General features: G+C 42.0%; 1 protein-coding gene across 15 annotated transcripts in view; it reads right to left on the bottom strand.

The window, feature by feature from the left end:
• Positions 1-18311, bottom strand: part of FBRSL1 (fibrosin like 1) — a 431893-nt gene that overhangs the window by 68154 nt on the left and 345428 nt on the right. The window contains exon 1 of one of the 15 annotated variants that reach the window (XM_069961051.1): positions 941-1379. The exons of the other annotated variants lie outside the window; for them this stretch is intronic. Within the exon in view, the coding sequence (XP_069817152.1) occupies positions 941-1015 (75 nt within the window). The 5' untranslated portion in view covers positions 1016-1379. Of the gene's footprint in view, positions 1-940; positions 1380-18311 lie in introns of those variants that run through there. 15 annotated transcript variants of the gene reach the window in all.

The following is an 18311-nucleotide window of genomic DNA, read 5'->3' as shown; positions in this document are numbered from 1 at the left end:
CCAAAACAGTGCTGCTCTCTTCATCTGGAGTGATGACACCAGGGCGGCTTCACTTCTGCCAACCCACTAACCCCCTGGCACGCAGCCAGGGAGTGTCTGGTCGGTCAACAGGATCATATTAAATTAGTAACATCCCTCAGGCTTTTCTTCTTTTTTTTTTTTTTTGCAACTTCAAGAAATAAGACGGTATAAACAAATTGTCCGCCTAGAAGCTGCGTGATGATGGCACGTCCAAAGTCTCTGGTATCCGCTAGCAACTCCCTCTCCACATACACGTCCATTCATTGATATACGGTCATATTGCTAATCTATAGGGCATCCTGGACGGTCACGTAGACAATACACCTAGATGCTGTGTTTTTTCTTTTTCGATCAGATGGAAAACTCTAGTTTAGAACATGACATTAGGTATGGAGTCCAGGTAGGAGGGATTAGGAGGCGATACATAGAAGCATGGGTGACATTACATATGCTCAGGCTGGGGCTGACCCTTTATGTCAAATGCAATTTTACCTGTAATCCCTGCGCACACAGTCTACTAATGGAGAATTAGCAGCAGCTGTATGGAGCAGCAATCTCTAGCAATGTGGGGGTCCCCTTCAGGGATAAAGGAGGAGGAGAGGCTCAAGGGCAGGGAACCTTGGCTCTCCAGCTGTTGCTAAACTACAACTCCCATCATGCCTGGACAGCCTTCGGCTGTCCAGGCATGATGGGAGTTGTAGTTTTGCATCAGCTGTAGAGCCAAGGTTCCCTGCCCCCTGCTCAAGGGCATTACCGATCTGCTGTATAATGCAGTAAACTTCTGATCCTCCTAGCATCAGGCACAGTGCACACATCTATACAGACAGAATGGCGCACACAGGTAGCAATATTAGCGACAATTCCCCAAACAAAGTTGTTGCAGCAGGTTTGGTCGGTGTACACACAGGTGTCTGCTTACCCGGAGATCACAGGCGGCTGCTATAATCCACAACAAGGAGATCCACGGGCGGAAAAAGGGTAAATCCCAGAGCATAAATCCCCACGAGAAAAATCCCCACGCAGCCAGGCGTGTACATCCAACACTCACTCTCTCCCTAGAGCAGATCCCCGGCCGGGAGGGGAGCACCGGGCGAGGAACGAGCTCTCCTCCCAGGACTTCCAGCAAATCCACGCGTGTACATATCCCACAGGGCAGCGAGCGAGCCGCGGTCTACAGGCGCACGCATCCGGCACGGCTCCGCACTCAGGTTAGGTGTTGGGGTCCATGGTTCCGGGCGGCTAGGGAGAAGAGGAGGAGAAGAGGAAGAAGAGAAGGAGGAGAAGAAGAGAAGAGACGGTTCCCGGGGATCGAGCACAGGCGAATGCGCTACGTGCCGCTCACTGCTCACAGCAGACTCCTCCAGACCCGAGCAGTCCAGCCCAGAGAACACGATTGCACTCTAGAGGCAGGCACGAGCAGTCTCACAGGCGGTGTGTGTGTGTGCTGGAGGAAGTTAACTGCTTGTGTGCCGGGAGGAAGTTAACTGCTTGTGTGCCGGGAGGCAGCCTCAGCTCTTCCATCTGTGCTGTATGATCGGAAAGGACGTGGTAAGCCACGGCACAGATCACACTGCTGCATTATAATGCACTTATTTTTATATATGTAAGAAGCAGAAGCCACAAAGGTGAGTGAGGGTCTCAGGAAGAGAGAGCAGAGGTTACCAGACCCCTGTAACTAATGGTGCTTTTACACGGAACGATTATCCTTCGAATTGTCGCAATAACGAACGCATTTGAGCGAAAATCGGCAAACGATCAAACGGCGAGCGATAAATCGTTCATTTTGATCTTTCAACAAGTTCTACAATCGTCGTTGGTTGTTCGCAATAAATTCGTAGATGGCTTCGTCTTTTAACGATTTACCCTATGTGTGAGATGGGCTTAAGCGATCTTAGAACGATCGCAACACCGATTTTTTTTTAAACGATCGATCGTTCTGTCTAAACGCTGATCGTTATAAAAAACACATTGTTACTTCAAAATCGCTAAACAATCGATTGGGCGAATTATCTCTCCGTGTAAAAGGACCATAATACAGGCAGCTTCTACCCCAATGGTCCTTTTACACGGAGCGATAATTCGCCCAATCAAACGATTAACCATTTCGAAGTAACTGGTTTTTTTTTTGTTTTTTTTTTTAAGATCAGCGTTTATACAAAGGCATAATTTGCCCAATCGATTGTTTAACTTTTAAAACAACGATTTTGGTTTTTATAACAATCAGCGTTTTGACTAATGGTCCTTTTACACGGAGCGCTAATTCGCCCAATCGATCGTTTAACGATTTTGAAGTAACGATGTGTTTTTTTTTTATAACAATCAGCGTTTAGACAGAACGATAGATCATTTAAAAAAAAAAGTTATTGCGATTGTTTTAAGATCGCTTAAGGGTCCGTTTACACAAAGATTATCTGACAGATTATCTGCCAAAGATTTGAAGCCAAAGCCAGAAACCGACTATTAACAGAAATCAGGTCATAAAGGAAAGCCTGAGATTTCTCCTCTTTTCAAATCCATTCCTGGCTTTGGCTTCAAATCTTTGGCAGATAATCTTTCTGTGTAAATGGACCCTAGCCTAATGGTGCGTTTACACAGAGAGATTTATCTGACAGATTTTAGAAGCCAAAGCCAGGAATGGATTTGAAAAGAGGCGAAATCTCAGTCTTTCCTTTCTGACCTGTTCCCTGTATGTAGTCTGCTCCTGGCTTTGGCTTCAAAAATCTGTCAGATAAATCTCTGTGTAAACGCACCTTAAGGCTAAATCGTTAAAAGACTGTTGACACGAAGCGATCTGCAATTTTTTTGCGAACGACCAACGACGATCGCTCGTCGTTTGATCGTCTGCTGTGTTTACACGAGCCAATTATCGCTCAAATGCGTTATCGCGAAAATTCAAACGATAATCGTTCCGTGTAAAAGCCCCATAATAAATAGTTAGAAAAACCGTAATAAAATTCGTAAAAAAAAAATCGTAATTGCTATTGTTTTTAAACCAATCTCACAATAAGGTGAATCTTTGAAAGACTGTTTACACGAAGCGATCTGCTAATTTTTAGAGAACGACGATTTGAGAACATGTTGAATGATCAAAATGAACGATTTCTCGGTCCTTGCTTAATCGTTCACTATGTTTACTTGCAACGATTATCGCTCAAATGAGATCGTTATTGCAAAAATTCGACCGATAATCGCTCTGTGTAAACGCAGCTTTAGATACGATCGTTACTACGATGGTTATCGTGATAGTTACTATGACCGTTTATTTCCTCTGATCCCAGCAAAACAATGAACAATGTGCAATTACACCGAACGATTAGTGAAAAAATGCAGAACTTGAGCGAACGAATGTGGAATTACAGCGAACGATTAGCGATAATTTTAGGTTCAGATCTAAATCAACGATCAATGGCACAAGAGCGATTTTTCGATCGTTGCCTGCAATTACACAGAACGATTGTCATTTAAATTCAAGTGATATAACGATTTTTCGCACGATAATCGTCCCGTGTAATAGGGCCCTAATACAGGCAGGTTCTACCCTAATGGTCCTTTTACATGGAGCGATAATTCGCCCAATCGAACGATTAACGATTTTGAAGTTACAATGATTTTTTTTTATAACAATATATTGTTTGAAAAAATTGTTATTGCGATCGTTTTAAGATTGCTTAAGCCCATCTCACACATAGGGTGAATCTGTGAGAGACTGTTTACACGAAGCAATCTGCAAATTTTCAGTAAACGACCAACAACGATTTGAGAACATGTTGAAAGATCACGACTAGAGATGAGCGAACCGGGTTCGGGTCCATCCGAACCTGAACGTTCGGCATTTGATTAGCTGGGGCTGCTGAACTTGGATAAAGCTCTAAGGTTGTCTGGAAAACATGGATACAGCCAATGACTATATCCATGTTTTCCACATAGCCTTAGGGCTTTATCCAACTTCAGCAGCCACCGCTAATCAAATGCCGAAAGTTCGGGTTCGGATGGACTCGAGCATGCTCGAGGTTCGCTCATCTTTAATCACAAATGATTTATCGTTCGTCGCTTGATTGTTCGCTGTGTTTACACGAGCCGGTTATTGCTCAAAGGCGATCGTTATTGCTAAAATTTGAATGATAATTGGTAAAAGGACCATTAGGGTCCTATTCACAGGTGTCAAACTAAGGTCCCTCTAGCTGTTATAAGACCAACTCCCATCATCCCGGGACAGCTAAAGCTTTGACATCCGAGCAATTCTTTGTTGTCTCTGACAAACGATCACAGACTGAAATCCTTCACCATAATACACAGGACGATTGCCGTTTGTTACGATCCTCCATACACTGTAGCATGAACAAAACATATGAAGGATGTGTACATACACTGGAAGATTTGTGAACAATTAACAATGATTTTATGGTCAGCTCAAATGATACGATCAACGACATAGGAAAAAATTTTCAAAAGTTGTTTGCTCCAAATGCACGAAAAGATCATCACTTAAATCATCATTTATTTCCCCTCCCCCCGGACTCCTCCTTTGAGGGTGTGTTCACACTACAGATCCACGCAGAGAACTTCTCACGGATTCCGCCACTTGCCCCCACTTGAATTTCCATCCGTCCCATAGACTCCATTCTATGCTTACGCCAATACTTTGTTCGGATGGCCGAATCTGCCTGAGCACAGAATGGAGTCTATGGGACAGAGGAGATTCAATCGGGAGCGAGCGGCGGAATCCGCTGGAAGTTCGTAGTGTAAACATACCCTTAATGAAGAAGAGGCCACAGCTGCAATTCAACCTGAAATTTACAGATTTTTTTTTAGGCTACATTGCTGGCCCAGGTTAGGCCTTGTGAGCATTTTGGTCAACAACACAGTGAAAAAATTCCACGACAAAAGCTTCCCCCCCAATACTCTATCAAAAGCCATAATACACAGGTATTCTCCCTTTTGCTTCTAGGGTTGCATATAGTCCCCCACTGAGGTATACAAAGTGTGCAACTGTGCTATCCTCACCCGCCTGGGCTATCTTCTGTATGCAGATAAGGATCAGGCGACCTTATGGGTTATCAAGGTTTGTACTGAGGCAACAATTAGTTCTGCAGATGGTGGTTTTCCCCTTCTAATCTTTATCTGCAGATCTGTACTTTATCACCACACTTGTACAGCTCCAAGCACGCCTGGAAAGCTACAGGTCTGCATGCTTTGAGAGAGGACATGTAATGTATTATTGTAGAAGATATTGCTACTTTTCACAAAAATGCTACAGTTTTGCCACTTGCTGGCGTGCGGGATGATAAATACCCTCCCTATGAGGTTATGAAAACTTTTAACAATCCCGGCACAACACCATATGCAACCACCAAGCCTGTATCAGACACAGCATACGGCCAACCTTGTACATTGTGGTATCACTGACACTGCACACCTCAACCTTTTCCAACTGAGCACCATTCAACCCAATTCCTTGCAGAGTCGGTGGACAAACATTATCGAGGGTTATCCAGTGATACAAAAACATGGCCACTTTTCCCCCTCTCTTGTCTCCAGTTTGGGTGGGGTTTTGAAACTCAGCTCACTGAAGTAAATGGAGCTTAATTGCAAACCGCACCCGAACTGGAGTCAGCAGTAGGGGGAAAAGTGGCCATGTTTTTGTAGCGCTGGATAACCCTTTTAATTGCAAACCACACCTGAACTGGAGACAAGAGAGGGGGAAGAGTGGCCATATTTTTGTAGCGCTGGATAACCCCTTTTGTAGCCATTTTTTGTGGTGCTAGATAACCCCTTTAACAGGCCTCTTTCTTGATCCCCTCCTCCCTACACACATGTATGCTCAACTCCGACAAACATGCATGCGTTCTGACTAGAGATGAGCGAACCAGGTTCGGGTTCGAGTCCATCCAAACCCGAACGTTCGGTATATGATAAGCTGGGGCTGCTGAACTTGGCTATAGCTCTAAGGTTGTCTGGAAAACATGGATACAGCCAATGACTATATCCATGATTTCCACATAGCCTTAGGGCTTTATCCAACTTTAGCAGCCACCGCTAATCAAATGCCGAAAGTTCGGGTTCGGATGGACTCGAGCATGCTCCAGGTTCGCTCATCTCTAGTTCTGACCTAAAACAGACTACTGCTCCCCTAGATATATATATATTAAAAAAAAATGGGTAGTTAAAGGGGTTATTGAGGATTAAAAAAAACTTACAGCTACTCTATTGTAAAAGCAGCACAAGACCTGTCTGCAGCCTGTGTGGTATTACAATTCAGCTCCATTCATTTCAATGAAACTGAGCTGCAAAACCCCGCACCCAAACTGAGGACAAGAGAGGCACTGTTCCTGGAGAGAGTGGCCATGTTTTTATAAGTTTTGATAACCCCTTTAAAATCCAATTTGCCTCATTCTTCTCTCCCCTGACATCTGTGTCGAGAGAGAGTTGGGAGGCAGAGATGGGCACAACTCGAGTTTGACCGTTCAGCATTTGAATAATAGTGGCTGAAGAAGTTGGATGCAGCCCTAGGGAGTCTGTGAAAACATGGATACAGCCACCTAGGGTCTGCTCATAACTATTGGGAGGCCCCATACAAGTTAGATAGTTGGCTGTTTCCACCATAATCTGCTGATTTAACCAGTGCATATCTAATATGTATGGCAATGTACATATTTTCAATCACTTTTACAATTGGTCCAATGCTTCTACGATGATTCAATGGAAAAAGTATGACTGCACAGCTGCTCTTTTTTTTCATGTATTGGCTCAAAGATAAACATGGATTGAAAAGGTGTATAGAGCCTGGAAGCTAATTTTAGGTTTATGCTTCCCAATCTAAGGACAAAGACCTCACTGCACACAACGTAACTTCGGTAGTAATCACGGCCGTTGTTTAAAATCGGCAACAATGGCTGTGATTACTACGGAACTTACATTGTGCTGCAGGCTGAGGGAATCACGGCCAGAGTGTATACACTCCGTCCGGGATCCCTAGCGGCGCTGCAAGAAACTGACTATTCAATGGCATAGCGGCCGCAGAGAACCTAGCAGTGCACACAATGGAGCGTGTGGCTCCGGCCGCACGCTCCATTGTGTGCAGTGGTGAATTCAGATGCGCCCATATCCGAATTCAGTGGCAGTACGGGATGATCCTCTCTGACAACGGCCATTTCATTCCAAGAGAGATTTATCTAAAACATTTTTAAAGCCAAAGCCAGGAGAGAACGGGGGTGGGCGATCGGCAGAATTCATGGGGAGTCCTCTGCAAGAATTTCCGTAGTGTGCACATACCCTAAAGGCACCATAAGTACAGCATATTCACACTTTCCCACCTGTTGCTGACTCGTCTCCTTCTGTCTATACACCGTGGGGGAGATTTATCAAACATGGTGTAAAGTGAAACTGGCTCAGTTGCCCCTAGCAACCAATCAGATTCCACCTTTCATTTTCCAAAGCGTCTGTGAGGAATGAGAGGTGGAATCTGATTGGTTGCTAGGGGCAACTGAGCCAGTTTCACTTTACACCAGGTTTGATAAATCTCCCAGAGTATGTATGCAGCAGCACAAGAATATCCAGGACTACCATATTCACAGTAGGTAAATACAGATTTTATAAAAAAAAAAATAGTTGCATAAAAGTAGTATATTGTTAAAATCAGGATCTCAGTCACTGGTTTATGGTGTCCTCAGATAGGGCAGCATAAACCTAGTAACAGATTCCCTTTAAAGACTGCAACCTGTTATCTGGCAGATGTTGCATTGAAGCCTTGGCATTGTAGTCTGTATAGATGCCTAAAGCAATTTATATTCTTGGAGTAAGGTTTCATGTTCCCGGAAAAATGGTCAAATCTGGCAATAAATTCTGCAATATAACTATACTGTGGATCTGAAAATCCCCAGCATGCACTGCATTTCATGCAAATTATTTTGCCCCTCTAAACTTTGTTGCACCAAATCCACCATGTTTGAACATGGCAAAGGCTGGTTTCATACTAGCTTAACATTTTACAAAAACTCTCCCAGCCAGATGTTAGTTGTGAGTCAATAGAATTATATGAGCTGCCATATTTACTTGGTAGTTTTCTCTCTTCTCTGGTGTGTTGTTTTTCTTTGCGTTGTGGCAGTTTATCCAGAACACAGCATGCTTAGGACCAGTTCACACTAAGGAATCTGCGCTGAGTTTCAGCAGTGATTCCTCACAAAAATTTTTGCCCAAAAATATAGTGCAGATCCAAATTCCATTGAGTTAAATGGAATTTGCGCTCTGCAGTTCTCACATCCAATCCATTTTCCGCCAGTAGAATTGACATGTCAATTCTTCTGGTGGAATCCCATTGTAATGAATTGAGCAGTGAGTTTCTGCTCTGAAATTTTTCAGTGCAGATTCCGCACGGAATGCTCGCGGAAATTCAGAGTGGAATTGGAAAAAAATGAATGAATTTGAATTAATGAAAAATGAATTTGCACGGAATTCTGCCAGAGGTGATTCCGGGTAAAACACTTTCCTCGCCGATTCCTCAGTGTTAACTGGCTTTAGGGTTTGGAGTAGTTTTCAGCAAACTATGGCTTTTCTCTTTCATAGAGTTAAATTGAGTTTGCTTTTTTTAATAATGCCAAAAGGCAAAAAAAAAAAAAAAAAAAAAAGCCATTCACACCTACAGTAAAAAATAACAAAATAATCTTTGACACTTTTCTGGCATTTTTGGGCACCCTAAGGCCTCTTTCACACACCTTTTCTTGTGAGTTTTTTTTTTCTTTGAAGATGTGATTCAAGTTTTTATTACGAAGAATGTAGGGAAAAAAATGGCACAAAAGCACCACACGTGTGTGCAACCTCTGGAAGTCTATAGAAGGGAAAATGGTTGACAACACGCTAAGAGGTTACCTATAAGAAATTGTTTCCTATGATGCTCCATGGATAAGCATTGTTGCTGAAACAATGTTCTATACACATATAGAGCTCCAGAAATAATAAAAAATATACACTACCAAGCTGTTATACCACCTGAAAAAAGTAACAGCAGAGAGTCTGGCAATGTTATGTGTGCGTACATCTAAAGCAGAGTATATGTTACTCACACCATACACTGTATATGTACATGCATAAGAAAGGGACAAAACAAAGATTGATCCTCAGTACTTCTTACATGTCATACTGTAATAATGAATCTACACCCCTCCATCCTCCTTTACACACTACAGAAAGGGAAAAAAAATCTAATAAAACAAGAACACAAAGAAGCGTGCTCGGCTTTGTTCTCTAGAACATTCCTCCGCAGCACACGCTGCATTTAAACACTGTCAGTTGCCTGCGGGCATCCCGGGCTGTGTCTCCAATTAAAGGGAACAAGGATCTGGGAGGGCGCTGCCTCCAGTTTGATTGCTTTTGCCTGGGGCAGCAAAATCCTTCTAAATAACAGCAGTATGTATGGATCCTGGGGAATCAAATCATGCCATTGTCTCTTGAATGCATTAACTGTGGCCTTTCTCGCCTGTCATTTCACAGCATCAGTGTTCATTTGTGTTTTTGTGCTACTGGGTGCCTGGGAAGATATGTCAGCCTTAACTCCTTCATATCTCTTACAGTGGAGAGATACTGTGACAAACAATGCAAATGTGCTGGAATTTTTCAAACCACAAAGGGTGTATATACTCATAGTGAGACTGATGTAAAAATACCAACACGGGTTCTAGGAAAGGCAAATTTTCAGTCCTTTTAAGTGATGACATTTTCACAGTTTGAAGCCATTAATAACTGCATTATACTGATGGTCCAAAATCTTTGCCAATTCCATCCTTACCACAGAAGAAAATCATATGCGTGAAATGAAATTTAGAGAATAAGACACTGGTGTTACATAGATACACCTCTGAAGACTGCTACACAGTTTTCCAGGGCTGTTACACCTTATTGCACTTGCTATAAGGGTAAATTCACATGGACGGATCCGCAGCGGATTTAAAGATGCAAATTCACAACAAAATCTGCTGCAGATCCTATGCCGATGACTTTCAATGAGAATACATACTCGCAGCGGGATTTACATCCCGCTGGGAGTATGTATATGACGGCGCCATTAACCTGTCACCGACCGGAGCATACTGTACCTTCTCCACCCTCTGGCTTGCTTCAGGGGCTTCTCGCGTCTTCACGTCCCGTTCAGCCAATCCGCACTGATTGGCTGAGCGGGACATGAAGCCGAGAACCCCCGAAGCAAGCCGGAGCAGGTAAAGTACGCTACGGTCGGTGGGGCTGCAACTTCGCACCGTAAAATCCACTGCGGATCCGTCAGATAGCTGCTTTTAATCCAAGATCTGTCCTGGAGTCCGTTCGGCAGGTGATGCAGTTATTGTTGTAAAAAACAACTTTTAAACTTGCAGTCCTGTGTCAAATTGGTGCGGCCTAGAGTACCCATGCCCTTGGACTGCGACACCCCTCCTTCCCTCCTCATCACTAGGAATGCCCCCGTGGAGAATTTTTACTGTCCATCACCTGTTGTTTATTAGGATGATACCTGCATCACCTGCCGAACAGACCCCAGGACAGATATTAGATTTAAAGCAGCTATCTGCGAGAGTCTGCGAGCCGCGAAATCCGCAACGTTTTTTTCCATCGGGATTACGTAGTATTTTGATGCAATATACACATGTAATACACCTTCAAACTAGAGAGGCTTGAGTATGATTGTTTGGCCTATGGCTATAGGTCTCCCCAGCACTGCATCCAACCTATTCTACCACCGGTATTTCAAATGCTGAATGATTGTATTCGAGCATGCTAGAGTTGCGCTCATGTCTACTTCGCACCAAAACTCACTTATTTTAATTGGAAATATGTGCCGTTGTTTACATGTCCATTCTTTGTGTGTAAGTCAAGCATATTATACCTCCAGTGCTTCCAATGAACTCAATAGAAGCATTCAAAACATTGCTAATACACGTGAAATACACACAAATGTCTCTTCTAGCCCTGCACTACACATAATCCACTATAGTGCTCCTTTAACAAATTATAATTGACAATCTGCTCACCAGGTAACAAATTTACCTGTCTAAAATATAGCCTTTTGAAATTTGCAATCATTTAAAGGGGCTATTCAGGCTTAGAAAAACATGGCCTATATCTTCTTGATACAGCACCACTCTTGTCCTCATTTTGGGTAAGGTTTTGCAGGTCAGTTCCAATTGCAATACCACACACAACCTGGATACAGATGTGGTGCTGTTTGCAAAAGTAAAGGCTCTTTTGCACAGGCCAATTATAGCTAATGAATACCCCTGATAATCGGTCCATGTAAGGGTCCATTTACACAGAAAGATTATCTGACAGATTATCTGCCAAAGTTTTGAAGCCAAAGCCAGGAGTGGATTTGAAAAGAGGAGAAATCTCAGGCTTTCCTTAATGACCTGATCTCTGTTTATAGTCTGTTCCTGGCTTTGGCTTCAAATCTTTGGCAGAAAATCTGTCAGATAATCTTTCTGTGTAAATGGACCCTTAAAGGGCCAGCAATCAAAATGTGCTCGCTCATCAGCTGATCTGTTAAGTGGCCGGTAAAATTATTGTTATTGGCCTCTGTCTAAATGGGATGTGCGTCACATAATGGTGCATTTAAATGGCTGCGATCGTGTAGCCTGATCCTGCCCTATAAAGCCACTGCAAATGATTGACCATCTCACACATCAGGCCCTAAGTAGCTATGTTTTTTCTAATCTGGGATAACCCCTTAACACAAGGACAAAAATCATAAAACTCCCAAATAGGAAACATATCAAGATTCACCATATCTGTACTCGTTACTTCTGAAGTCACATTAGACTGTTGCTAAATACCACCAGAAAAATATATGGGGAAGAAAAGAAGGAAATCTCTACAGTAACACAGTGTGCACAGTCTACATTGTAATGTATGTTATTACCATCAGCAAACTTGTATGGTGGCTGCATAGTACTCTGTACCCATTAGGAATAGTCAGGCCTTAGGCATATCTATGTTTCCAGTATATACTGTGTGTGTACCCCTTTGAAGCCTTATATGTTCCCTGGGGCTTGCACGTCAGCAGCACTTCTCTCACTCTATCCATCAAATTTACACAAATCCCCTTGGTGGACTGCCTTCTAAATGTCTTTACCTGGTGCATTATCCCCGGGCTTAACAATCCAATATCAGTGCAGCCAAAGATAATTACTCTGCATTGATGATAAAACACCCTGAATCCTGGCAGCTGGGGTAATTTGCATCTTCCAGAGCTGAAGATCAATACAGTCAGCAAGAAGTGAAACCTGATTAGATGCTGGGAGCAAAAGAGGAGATAGAGGGGAAAGGATATTGCTTGCTAGGCTCGAGGGCTTGAATCCAGCAGTCAGAGAAACCTCAACGCTCTTCCAAGACACACAGCTACTTTACAAGAGAATTTTAACTACATATCTACCGACACTGAAAATATGCAGGAGGGTTTTTACTTTCTATTCTAATATTCTACTTTCCGCTTTTTCCTCTAAAAACAGTTTCACCGATTACTATTAAAATACCAACAATGAAGATTTGCCACTAAGCAAGATTTGGAGTGTCATAAACATTTACATGGTTATGGCTGGGATTTATTATATACAGTACAATGTCATAAAAAAGGATTTCCTCCCACAAGGTAAAAAAAAAAAAAAAGGACACTAGCAGGATACAATTATGTACCATATGTGACACTGCTTTTTTTTTTCTTTCGCAAACCTGCAGTTGTTAGCAAAGACTTCAGAAGATAAGGATTTAGTGTGAGTTATTTCTGACAGCCTTAGGTCATGTTCACACACAGTGTAAACATCAGCTGTTGTTTGACCCGGCTGGGTCCAACTATGGCCGATGTCTGGGATGTTCATCCGGCCGATACTACAATATTGGCCGGATGAACGTCATTTTATTTGAATTGAAATGCAAACACATTCGCGAACTCCATTTAGCCATAGAGCACAATGTAAAGTACGGATGGGAGCCGTACTTTACATAGTGAGAACAGGCTGTTCTTTATGGCCTGTTCTTCACTGAATCAGTTATTTTGTGTGGCCGCATAGAACACCAGCTGTAGTGTATACAGCATGTATACACTACAGGTGTCTTTCTATACATTACAATGTAATCATAAACAGTGGCCTTTCCTGCAACAATGGACATTGCTAATTGTAAAAATACAGTGTGTGAACATGGCCTGAGGGCCCTATTCCACCGGACGATTATCGTTTGCATAATCGTTAACGATTAACGATCTCAAACGACCGCTATTGCGAAAGACCTGAAAACGTTCACTCATTTCCATGGAACGATAATCGTTACTTATGATCGTAATTGCAATCGTTTTTCTTCGCTATTGCAGTCGTATCTATTGCGAACAAACGAACAATTTCTTATTAAATGCGAACGATTTGCAAACGTTTTGCGAACGAGCAACGATAAAAATAGGTCCAGGTCTTATAAAGCGATCAACGATTTCTCGTTTGGTCGTTAATCATTAACTGCATTCCAACCAAACGATTATTGTTAAGATTTGAACGATTTAACGATAATCTGAACGATAATCGTCCGGTGGAATAGGGCCCTAAGGTCGGGTTCGCATGTTCTCTGCAAACTGTCTGTAGAACCAACGGTGTTCTGCAGAGTGGATCTCAGAGTTTCCCACATCAAGTGCTTGGCCCTGATTATACAAAGAGGCAGGCATACAGCACAGTGAGGTGCAGCAGTGCTAAGGCCCAAGGAGTGATAGACCCCACCTCCTTGACAATATTGACCGCCAGAATAAAGGCCTTGTAATATGAAACTAACAAAACAGACACAGGCAACAAAGTTATATTCTGAATACTTTTATTGCTATCTATCCAGCGATGCTGCCACCTCGAAAGACAGTCATTGGGTGACAGTGTTACTTTATGCCAAGTTCATACTGGGCATTCGGTATAGTTCAGAATGGCACTATTGTAGTGATGCTACTGCATGTACACACAATCATAGCAAGTGCAACATTTCTATTGTGTTCTGTGTAACTGTGTGCAGTATAAGCTATGTGTATACCCGGTACGCCACTTTCAGAATAACTTGTCCTTTCCAGCTGCCTGTGAAGAATGTTGCTGAGGATGACAAAGGATGCTAAAACGATAAATCGATCTCTGTCATGCTCTGTGATGATGAAGTCATTATGGAACATTTGAGTATCCCCCATACTCACACGTCAGGAATTGCTTCTTTTTTTTTTTCTTCTTTCAATAACTGCACCTCAATAACGACCAGAAAAAAAGCCTCAAACTTGACAAATTGTTCTTTAGGCTTTGGCATCTGTGATGATGCATCTTACGGTTAGCATAAGACGTTCTAAAACTGGCCTTAATGGTTGTCAAGTGTATGAGAGATAAAGACTTCAGTGTGGATACTAGAAACCATGTACAAGAAACCATGATTTAGTGTGGCCCATAGCACGCCATGTCCTGGAGGGGTCAGAGGTAAGATTACACGTGTTGTAGCACAGACTCTCCAGATATCTCTGTCTTGTTATTTTTACAAGCACGCCCTTTGGGAATTAATCCTGGAGAGCAAGGTCAGCAGAAGTTTGAAGTCGGCCAAAGGAGAGTTGTTCCTTGGGTCACATATGGAAATCACTAGAGTTATTTAAGCCACCCAAGGTTATTAATAAATCTTTCACTATTTCCTTAGCTAAATAACTGAAGGCCCTATCTCTCAGACACGTTTGGTCTGGATATGTTGTGAAACCAATTTTCTGTATCCTTCCTCCGCTAACCAGACAGGAAGGACAAACCTCTGGTGTTAACAATGGCAAAACTATAAATTCTAAGCATCCATATGGCTCTCATTTTGATGCCTGCTCTGTTTTACACACATCTGGAGAGGGCAGGGGCTCCACTGCACATAGGCCTTAGTTCTTTGGCCCTACAAATATTCAAAGTATAAGAACAAGAACTGGCTAGATATTGCTTACATGTCCTCTTCTTCTAAGGTCACTTTCACACATGCCAGTATTTCACATAAGTATTTATGGCCTTCCAATAAAAACACTCATTCTAGAAACTGATTCATTTTAACATGCAAATATAGCTTCATATATCCTTTACTGAACTGCATGTTATCTAAGCACATATCAGCATATTATAAGTATATATATATATATATATATATATATATATATATATATGTGTGTGTGTGTGTGTGTGTGTGTGTGTGTGTGTGTGTGTGAAAGCCACAGGTCTTGAAGCCCTATTACACAAAACAATTACAGGCCATACTCGGCAACTTTAAGTGATACTGTCACTTCCCTAATGGTGTGTTTACTCAGAGATTCATCTGACAGATTATTGAAGACAAAGTCAGGAACAGACCATAAACAGAGACCAGGTCATAAAGGAAAGATTGAAATATCTCCTCTTATCGAATCCATTCCTGACTTTGGCTTAAAATCTGTCAGATAAATCTGTCTGTGTGAACGCACCATTACTCTCACTTCATTTCATCAGTTAATAGTGTCACCTACACTGGGTTTCATGGCAGTTCGGCTTCATCTCCTGGCTGGCTGTGATTAAAGGGGTATTCTGGGAAAAGTTTCATTTTCCCCTATCCACAGGATATGGGAAAATTAGGAGATTGCAGGGGGTCCGACCCCTGAACTCCCCTGGTGATCTCTGGAATACCAATTTATGCCCCGCCTTGTTGGCATTGTCTACCGATGAAATTAAGTGATTTTAATGCAGGTTTTATACAGGTATATATTGAATTTACAGCATCTAAGCTTTAGTAGGATTCCTCTGTATATCAGGATTTTGCTTGAGGTTTTTCTATTGAACACTTTATGAATATTGCCAGATGATGCATTCTAGTTGTTCCCTAAAATGTAGGAATACTAGTAAATGTATTTACTAGTTTTATAACCATAAAAGTATAGTTCTTCCACCAGAAATCAGTACCGCATCTGTGTTAAATTTAGACATAAAGCAAATTTCACCCTTCACACTGACATGGTGAAAGCCAACAACACGTCCAAACCAGAACACCATGCCTTGAATTCCTATCTGAATTTCCTATTAGGTATGGGTAGGGTTTTGTAAACACCAACTATTTGTAATGTACAGAAACAATATCCAAGATTAACTTAAATTTTTTTTAAATTTTTTTTTATTTAGCTTATGGCCAAACTGGCACGGCCATAACCATACACTATAACCACACCTTAGTCCTATTTAGAGCTCCTAAGCACTTTGAAGTATGGATGCGTGTCGGCATCTAAAAACCCCTATTGAAAAGTGACATCTCAATAGATCCCTGAATGACACAAGCAGCAGAGGTTTAAGGCCAAAGCCTTTTTATTTGAATGTGTTTCATGCATTACAGCGCAGGTTCCAACCTGCTTTATTATTAATGCAATGTTATCGGCTTTGCCAAGAGTTGTGATATCAACATTCTCGTTACAATTATAGGTGAGGTGAAGACGCCGGGGAGAAGTGTTACCACAAGTGATAACAACACGTTTGAGGCTTTTTAGAGTTGTACCATCGTTCTAATTTATACAAAGTGATACCATCTTGTTTTCGCTTTACGCATATTCCTTTAAGCATGCTGCTGTATGTTAATAGCAGAAATATATTATCAATGTACAGAACACCCTTTAAAAAAGGCATGAGATTCCTAAATTCCCACTGGTATAATGTAGCTGGCTACGGCTCAGACTGGCATTGAAATCAACAAATGACAAGGTATGGTGCAATGTTTTATTGGCTATTCCATAATATAATAATACTGTACTGTACTCATGAATCCTTCATTATCTCTTTATGGCACTGTTTTCCTGATATAGAAGCTCCAAATTCCCTTCAATAACAGATTTTTTTTGAAAGATTACATGCTGGCTACATGCTGATTACATGCTTACTGCATACAAGCTAAACATTGAACTCCATGGCAATCCAGTATGCAGTATTCTTTTTAGCTCCCTCTAGTGACAGCCATAGCAAGCTAGCATGGTTTTATGCCCCAATAACATGAAAATACAGAAAACAATCTTTTCTTTCTATCTTTTCTCCCATGGACACTACTGTAGTTTGAGATAAAAAAAAACCTACAATTAATTTTATTCTACATGTAGAGGTTTCTCACAAGAATCAGTATACGTAGATGATTTTCAGTCTCCAATAAAAGGGGGTTTCCAAGAAAAACAGACTGGTCGGGGGGCTGATCAGGTGTTCAGCGCTTACACTACACAGTGAATGGAGTCAGCCTCAGTTCACTGTGTAGCAGTAGTAACTTGTAATTGCAGCACAGCTCCTATTCACTTGAATGGGACCTGAGCTGCAGTTACACATCACCACTGCTACACATTGAAAGGAGACTATTAGAGATGAGCGAACCTGGAGCATGCTCGAGTCTATCCGAACCCGATCGTTCGGCATTTGATTAGCGGTGGCTGCTGAAGTTGGATAAAGCCCTAAGGCTATGTGGAAAACATGGATATAGTCATTGGCTGTATCCATGTTTTCCACACAACCTTAGAGCTTTATTCAACTTCAGCAGCCCCAGCTAATCAAATACCAAACTATCGGGTTCGGATCGACTCGAGCATGCTCCAGGTTCGCTCATCTCTAGAGACTATTGTTTATCATTTAAAAATTCATGATAGTGATCAATATTTAACGATTATCTGCAATAGTAAATACAGCTAATGATTAAACAAGCAATAAATCGACAATCGTGGTCTTTCAACGTGTCCTAAAACAGTCGCTGATCGTTCGTTGATATTTAGCAGATCGATTTGTGTAAACAGCTGTTTGCAGATTCACCCTGGTGTGTGGGTTATCCTTTAATGGTATGAACTATCTGGAGAGCGATATTAAAGCGATCGAAATAACTTTTATTGGAGCGATTTATCTAATCATATTAACATCAATTGTTTCAAACACAAAACCATTTTTAAACGATCGCTTAAAGTGAATGTATCATCAGGCCCGAGCTGAAGCACTGGAGGCGGCTGACCCACCCCCAGTGGGAGGAAACCCACAACCCTTTATGACATAGCTCCATTAGAACCAATGGAGCCATATCATAGAGGGATGGGGGATTCCTCCCACTGGGGGTGGGTCAGCCCGCCTCCAGTGCTTCAGCCCAGGCCTGATGGTACATTCACTTTAAGTTATTTATCCATTTGTATAAAAGACCCATAACTCTGTTGACTCTGTAACGCAATTGCCAAACAGCTGATAGGCGTGGGTGCCAGATTTTTTTTTAATGTTTTTACCCTCCATAGGTGTCTATGGGGGAAAATGCTAACATTT

Source organism: Dendropsophus ebraccatus, chromosome 3 (assembly GCF_027789765.1).
Source record: "Dendropsophus ebraccatus isolate aDenEbr1 chromosome 3, aDenEbr1.pat, whole genome shotgun sequence".
In the NCBI taxonomy this organism is placed as follows: domain Eukaryota; kingdom Metazoa; phylum Chordata; class Amphibia; order Anura; family Hylidae; genus Dendropsophus; species Dendropsophus ebraccatus.
This window is presented reverse-complemented; position numbering and strand designations above follow the sequence as displayed.